General features: G+C 37.1%; 1 protein-coding gene across 1 annotated transcript in view; it reads left to right on the top strand.

Moving 5' to 3' along the window:
* The window catches only part of PCNX1 (pecanex homolog 1), a 141,743-nt gene that overhangs the window by 51,313 nt on the left and 81,849 nt on the right, over positions 1-8,581 (top strand). Inside the window, exons 10-11 of the mRNA XM_021711439.1 lie at positions 585-802; positions 6,643-6,796. Coding sequence (XP_021567114.1) covers positions 585-802; positions 6,643-6,796 — 372 coding nt within the window. The remainder of the gene's footprint in view (positions 1-584; positions 803-6,642; positions 6,797-8,581) is intronic.

Below are 8,581 nucleotides of genomic sequence, written 5' to 3' on the forward strand. Positions count from 1 at the left end.
TCCAGAGGGGGCAACAGAGTGAGACTCCAACTCCAAAAAAAAAAAAAAAAAAAGTAAAATAAGTGGAGTGTAGTAATTTCTTGTATAGTCTCAGGTGAGCAGCCTGGCCAAAAACAAAAAAAAGAGGAGAGGACTTGAAAACAATGCAATAGTGATAAGAGACTGTGGGAAGAAATGAGAATTGGAGATACTGGATTCAGGGCGGCAGAGCTCAGGTTTGACACACATAATGAGTCCATAGCTTAATAAGAAAAGCACATAAATGTGATAGGGAGAGGAGATGCCACTAATAATTCACTGTAAGTGGTTTTCATGGACTCACTAGCTTTCTGTTATAAAATCTTAAGATTTCAAACACTTTCCTAATAAAACCTTTCCAAAAGGTCTGTTGCTTAATTTACTTTGTTTTACTTCACTTCCTATTGTCACCATCTAGAGTTCCTAATGATCATAACATACTCACAAAGGAGTGAACTAGAATAGAGAATTAAGGAGCTTAGATAACTGACACACTGATTGAGTAGCTCTTGAATACTGATTTGATTGAAGATCTTTTAAGTCTTTCAGTGCTGACTTTCTTTTAGCTCTCTCTCCCACAGATTCGACTGAATAGACTATTGACCATTGACACAGACCTGTTGGAGCAGCAGGACATTGACCTAAGCCCTGACTTGGCAGCTCCTTATGGTCCAACAGAGGAAGCTACGCAAAAAATTAAGCACTATTACCGTTTTTGGATCCTGCCCCAACTCTGGATTGGTATTAACTTTGACAGACTCACACTTTTGGCTCTGTTTGATAGGTGAGAATATAGCATGCTATTAACAATATGTACAGATTGCGTTTTTAAGTTGAAGTGTCCCTAACTACCCATTGAAGTTTTTACCTGGTTATCATGTTGGAAAATATTTTCAATTTTGTCCTCTTGAGATAAAACTTAAGGTAATAGGGTCTCCAAACACTGACTGTCTTAAACCCATTGAAAACTTTTTTGTTGCAATTTTAATCTGTTTAAATGAAGAAATATTTTTTATTTTCAATGAAACTTATACAACTGGTACCTAGAAGCCAGAGAACATGTGGTGTTGATGATCTTAAGGTTATAGATAATATGCTCCTAAGTACTGTATAAAAGTTATAAGAGGAAACCTGTTTCCCTGTTGCTTAGCACTACTGTCTTAATGGTAAACACATTAGTTTACTGTATTACAAACTTGGTGACCAACAGCTGCTTCCAGTCAACATGGAATTGTGGAACTGGATTGACCGTCCCATGTGAAACAACTGGAAAAAGACAAAATACCCAAAACAGTGATTGCAAGACACTGGAGATGAGACCACAAAGGACAGTGACCCCTGAAAGATGGCAAACTAGCAGTTGTAAGCCCTACAATTACTCGAACTTCATGCCCTGGGTGAGTCCATAGGATGGGGAGGGAGGACTGAAGTAGAGTCCAGCAGACTTTCGGCGTGGAGAAGATGGAGACCACAATGACTAAAGGACAAACCATCAGAGAAGAGAGAACGGCTCAGAGGTCTGCACTGAGCTCCTTGACTAAGAGAATATGAATGAATCCATGTGTGTGAGGAAACTGAGAACAGAGAAGAACCATGTGAAAGAACAGAGGCAATAGGAAGAGAGGCATATTCCTGACAGTCTTAAAGGGCTGGGGACAGTGCATACCCCTCCAGCAAGGTTAGAGATGTTTTTAATCATGTTTTATGGTCCTATGTGTTGAGTACTCAGGAAGATCTTCCTCAAAATCTTCCTCAAAAGTGGAGAATAACTAGCCCTACCATGAGCACTAACTCTGACCCACCTAATGAATCATAAAAGCAAGACCCAAAGAGATTAAACTGTTTCCAAATAGCACCACAAAGCTCACCAAGATTTATGGAAATCCAGAAATACCCAGGGACCCAACAAGTTAAGATTCATAATGTTTACATCTAGTCAAAGGTGACCAGTATGCAAAGTAGTGAGAAAACATGACATATATGACAAGGAAAATAATAAATCAATTGAGACCAACCTGTAACTGGCATAGATATTAGAATTAGCAGACAAGGTCATTAAAACTGTATATAACGGTTATAACTGTATTCCATATGTCTAAAAAGCTAAGTAGAAATATATATGGAAGATAGTTTTTTAAAGTCCCAAATCAAACTTAACAGAGTTAAAAAGTACAGTGGCTGAGATGAAAACTATACTGAATGGGATTAATGGAGATTATACACTGTGGAAAAAAAATTAGTGAACTTGAAGGCGTAAGAATGGAAACTCTTTAGAATGAAACAGAAAGAAAAAATAATCTTCTGTCCATTACCATCCCCAATGAAAAGAACATGAAGACAAAATGAGAGTAAGCTGCGAGACATATGCAAGAGGAAACAAGGAGACAGAAAAAATATTGAAGAAATAATGGGCAACTTTCTAAATTTATGAAAACTAGAAACTCACATTCAAGAAGCCCAGCGATCCCCAAGCACAAAAACCATGATGAAAACAATACCAGCTGGGCTCGGTGGCTCAGCCTGTAATCCCGCACCTTCGGGAGGCTGAGGTAAGCGGATTGCCTGAGCCCACGGATTTAAGACCCACCTGGGCAACTTGGCGAGACCTCATCTCTACAATAAATCAAAAATTAACCGGGCATGGTAGCGCACGCCTGTAGTTCCAGCTACTTGGAAGGCTAAGGTGGAAGGATCGCTGGAGCCCAGCAGGTCGAGGCTGCGGTGGCTGGGAGCGGCCACTGCACTCCAGTCTGGGCAACAGAATGAGACTCCAACTCCAAAAAAAAAAAAGAAAACAATACCAAAGCATGTAATTATTTAAAGCCAATAATAAAATCTTTAAAATTGCAAGAGAAAAAAGGCATGCTTTGTACAGAGGAGCCAATGTAAGGAAGACATCAGTTTTTTTGTTGGAAATAATGCAAGTGAGAAGATGGTGGAGCAGCAGCTTGAAAGCATTAAAAGGAAAGGCCATGTCAGCCTACAGTTCTATAGATAGCAAAAACATCTTTTGAAAGTCAAGGTGAAATAAAGACATTTTCAGATCAGGAAAAATGGGAAGAATTCTGTAGTGGGCAGACCCACACTACAAAAAATGTTGAAGGATGTCTTTCAGGCAGAAGAAAAGTGATATCAGATGGAAATATGGACCTACCTAAGGGAACAAAGATCAGTAGAATGGTAAGTACATGGATAAATATAACAGTTGTTTTTCTATGAATTAAATCTCTTTAAGAGAAAATTGGCTGTTTAAACAAAATTAATATATTGTGTGATTTATAACATATGTAAAATTCATGACAATAATAACAAAGACTGGGAAGTAAGAAATGAAAGTATACTATTGTAAGTTTCTTATATGTGAAGTGGTATGTCATCACTTGAAGGTAGAGAATCATAAGATGTATGTTACAAACATAAAGCAACTATTGAAATAACAAAAGAGTTGTAGCTAATATATCTATAAGGGAGATAAAATGAATTATAAAAATGAGTATATTAATCTGTAGGAAGGATGAAAAAGAGGAAAAATATCAAAGAACAAATGGGACAAATAGAAAATAAATGACAAGATGACAGAGTCAGAAAAAGTCGGAAATTGTCAGGTTGAATTTAAAAAAGCAAGACTTAACTCTGTGCTACTTGCAGGAGTGTACTTTAAATATAAAAACAAGTAGGGTAAAAGTAAAAAGGTGGAAAATGATACATCATGCTAATATTAGCAAAAGAGATGCTGGAATGACTATACTAAAGTCAGACAAAGTAGATTTCAGAACAAAGAATATTACCAAGGATAAAGTAGATCATTTCATAATAATAAAACGTCAGTTAATCCACAGGATTTTAATGGTCCTAGATGTTTCTGCATCTAAAACAGAGCTTCACAATATACAAAGCAAAAGCTGATAGAAAGAGGAGAAATAGGCAAACCCACAATTATAGTTGACTTTAACACACCTCTTTAAGTGATTGATTGAACAATTATTTCAAAAATCAGAGAGTATGTAGTAGACTTGAACAATTTTATCAGCCAGCCTGAATTGATTGACAGTTTTGGAACACTTCACCCATAATAAGAGAATACACATTTTTCTAAGTGCTCACGGAACATTTACTTAAATTAAGGCCATATTTTGAACCATAATACAAAAAGGATTCGGGTCATATATAGTCCAATTAAATGATAAACTAATAACAAAATAATCTTGGAAAGCCCTCAAAGATTTGGAAACTAAATAAACACTTCTAAGCAGCTCATTAATTAGAGAATAAATCAAAAGAGCAATTTGTAAGTATTTTGAATGGAATGAAAATGAAAGCCCAGCATATCGGAATTTTGGGGATGCCACTGCCAGTACTTAGGAAAACTTACAGCACCAAACATCTGGATTATAAAAGAAAGGTCTCAAATCAGTGACTTTACCTCCCACCTCAGGAAACTAGAAGAACAAGAGCACATTAAGCCCAAGTAAGCAGAAGAAAGGAAATAGTAGAGAATAAAACAATTCAGTGAGAAAGCATAAAAACAATAGAGAAAGTCCAGGAAACATAAAAGCTTGTTCTTTGAGAACATCAGTTAGATTAATTCACCTTAGCCAGCCTGATCAGAAAAAGAAAAAGAGGAAAGACACAAATTACCAACATCAAGAATGTGAAATATGATGTCACCATAGAGGCTACAGGCATTAAAGGATAATAAGATAATATTATGAACAGCTACATGCAAATAAATTCAGTAGTGGACAAATGAAATGGACAGATTTCTTGAAGGACAGTTTATCAAATTTCATTCTGAGAGAATGCATAACCTTAATTTTCTTTCATCTGTTAAGTAAATAGAAATTGTTAGAAACTTTGTCACAAAGAAAACTCCAGGCCTCGATGTCGTCAAATATTATTTAGTTCAGTGATGTGGAAAAAGGATAGCCTTTTCAACAAATGATGGTGGAACAATTGGGTGTACCTGTAGCTCCAGCTACCCATTAATCTCAAGTGGGAAGATCACTTGAGCTCAGGAGTTCATGACTAGCCTGGGCAACATAGTGAGACTACCATCTCAAAAATAATAAATAAAAATAAACTTGTATCCTTACTTTGCACCATATTACAAAAATGTATCTAGACTTGAATACTGAACTTAGTACAACAATGCAACTTCCAGAGAAAAAACATAGGTGAAAATTTTTATGAACTTGAATTAGGCAGAATTCCTTAGCTATGATTACAGAAACAAGAACAATAAACAAATTGATAAGTTGGATTCCTAAAATGGAAAAATTTGTTAAAAACCAAAGGATAGTGAGTGCACATTCAGTAATAAGGGAGGTCCTATGCAGGCAGAACAGGTGTTGAAAAGATGCTGTTGGATTTGGCAAATCTGAATTACATAACTACCATCTAAAGTCAAATAGAAATGCCAGTAATTTATTGATTTGGAAATGCAATTGAACTTACACAATTTGGCAAAACTGTTAAATGACATAGGACAGAGATATTTATGAATTTTATTCTTTAGGCTCAACTGATGATTATAAATATGGCATTGGGTTAATACATTAATTTCTTATGATTATAAAAGTAATTTCTTACTGTAGAAAGTTTAACTATGCAGAAAGTTTTAAAAACAGAAAGAAGCAAACCATAATTCCTCCATGGAGAGAAAACTATTATTTGTAATATCACTTTTGGTATTTTGTCTTTTTAAATCCATATGTGTATTTTTCTTAATAGCAGAACTTAAATCCTCTTGTACCTGTGGTTTCATGTCCTGCTTTTTTTATATAGCAAATGTGACGAACATTTTTTTTATGTTTTAATTTTCTTTAAAATCATGACTTTTAGGAAGCATTTATTTAACATGTTGGTAAAATTTCCCCAAGAAGTAATGAGATAGAGTCTGTGCATGTATGTGTGTGACATAAAGTCATCTTCACTGCTATATGTAATATCTTGGGCATCATATTTTTTCTTTTTCAATGTCAGTTTAACAAAGTATAGAATTGTCTTAGCAACTTTGATAGAGGCAGAGATGATGGTCTTTGTCACTGCCTTCATTCTCAAGATAGATAAGAGCCTGTATTTAAATAATTATAGTAAGTGGGTTTTGGAATTATTTTAGATGACTGAGAGATGGGGAAAATGAACCCGCTTGGTATCAATATTTGGTTACAAACTTTGTCATATTAAACAACAAATGTTTTAAATTTAGTTTGCTAGAAATTATTTTGAGATTTTGTCTTTTAACTTGGTTCTTTGTATATCTATTTTAGTTCCAAGTTGGTTAGCTATTTTGCAGCCAATTTGTGCAGATATTCAGCATCTGCAGTAAATCAGATGTAAAGGAGAGTACAATTTTTTTAAATAGAAATTAAAACTATATTATGTATCATAATTAAAATTTTACAATTCACTGTAGCATTTGCTATTTGTATATAAAAATTCATGTTAAATATCTACATGAAGCCAGGTTTTTTACCCCCCAGTATGATCCAAAACCTTATTCAAACCCAGTACCAGAAAGACATCCCAATGTTTTATGAGCTTTACGTCGATGTCTTCGTGGTTTTCAGTTTGATTAATTTTTTATATTTCTGATACACTTACTTATACTTTTTCTCTCTCTAGAAATCGTGAGGTCCTGGAAAACGTGTTAGCTGTCATCCTGGCCATTCTTGTGGCTTTCTTGGGATCTGTTCTTCTCATCCAAGGCTTCTTCAGAGACATCTGGGTCTTCCAGTTCTGCCTGGTCATAGCCACCTGTCAGTACTCACTACTTAAGGTACCAGCGTCTCTTCTTTTTATGCTGTGGAATTATATTTGTGTTAAAAGGCAGAAGGTTTTGTACTGTTCACTGAATTACAGTAAGATAGTAATTCTTAGGCTTATTTCCTTGGATGTCTACATAAGATTGTGTACAAACAAAAGGGATATAAACTTTAAAAATAAATATATGTAAGCCGGGCTCAGTGGCTCAGCCTGTAATCCCAGCACTTGGGGAAGCTGAGGTCAGTGGATTGCCTGAGCCCGCAGGTTCGAGACCCGCCTGGCCAACTTGGCGAGACCTCATCTCTATAATAAATCAAAAATTAGCCGGGTGTGGTAGCACGTGCCTATAGTTCCAGCTACTTGGAAGGCTGAGGTGGAAGGATTGCCGGAGCCTAGCAGGTCGAGACTGCAGTGGCCGGGAGCTGCCACTGCACTCCAGTGTGGTGACAGAGTGAGACTCTAACTCAAAAAAAAAAAAAAAATTATGTGTAAATAGGACTTCTTAAAAACTTACGTCGTTGGAAAAACTGGGGAAGATGGCAGTGGAGCCAGTCAGACTACGCGATTCCCAGTGTAAGTGAGTAAGTGTATGGAAAATTTTGCATATGTGACTGTGAGTAAATGGGTGTGTGAATGACTGACTGAGTGGTGACTTGGGAGCAAGTGACCAGGGCTCTCCTGGTGAAGCAGCTCTGCTTAGACCCTAGCACTTTCCAGGCGCAGAAGCTGAGCATAATTTCAGCAAAGCCCTTCTCTGGAAGAAACTGCCAAGAGAGACTACCAGCTCCAGGCTCTGTTTCACCACTGCAGCACCTGGCCAGGTAATGGCAGCAAGGGCTTCAAAGGGAACACAGCAAGGGAACTAGAGACAGAGCCCCACTGGAGAAGACAAAAGAGGCACCCTTCCACCATCTTGAAAACTGGATAGGAAAGAACTCTGGCTTGCTCACCATGGACCAAAATGCCCAATCTCTGTGACCGGTGCATTAACTACTCAGGAGTTGATTGTGACCCAGAGGAACTATCCAAAAAGCATAAACTCCAGAGGGACAGGATGAGTGCTGAGTCTCAGGAACCCCATCTCCTATTCTGATTCAGCCATAGGACAAAGGATGTGACCAGAAGAGGATGAGGAAGACCCCCAAAGAGATCGCACTGCCCATTGTCCACCTTATTCAACTCTCAAGACTACAAGAGACAACAAACCTTCCCACTCATAGCCCCGTTTCAAAATAGAACAAATTCAGAACCCTGATCAGGGAAAAATAGAGGGCTGAGCAAACATCAGAAGTTAAAGCCTCTCCCACTGCCACTAAATAACAGAACTAAAAAGAAAAGAAAGAGATCTGTCTCAAATGAGGAATAATCAACAGAAGAACTCAGGTAATTCCTAGTGTAACAAAGAAAAAAATGCCTGAAAAAAATCAGACCTCAGAGCCCAAACAATGGAAGTCGCCAATGACCGGCCCCAGTATATAACAGGGTTAGGGAAAGGATGGAAAGAGTGATTAAGACTCAAAAAAGACAAGAAGATACAACACTGAAAGAACTTGTAACAGAGATTTTGGCCATAAAAAATTTCATCCGGGAAATAAATAACAAGATGACATGCATGGAAAGCAGAATTAACCAAGCAGTATAAAGAATCTCAGAACTTTGTAAACTGTTACAGTCTCTGTGGAAAACAGTGTGGTGATTCCTAAAAGTTGACCTTCCAGATGACCCTGCAATCCCCCTACTGGGAATATACCTGGAAGAACTCAAATCACTCTATAAAAAAGATACCTGCACATGTATG

Source organism: Carlito syrichta, unplaced genomic scaffold, assembly GCF_000164805.1.
Source record: "Carlito syrichta isolate Samal-C Ts95f unplaced genomic scaffold, Tarsius_syrichta-2.0.1 Scaffold302298, whole genome shotgun sequence".
NCBI lineage: Eukaryota > Metazoa > Chordata > Mammalia > Primates > Tarsiidae > Carlito > Carlito syrichta.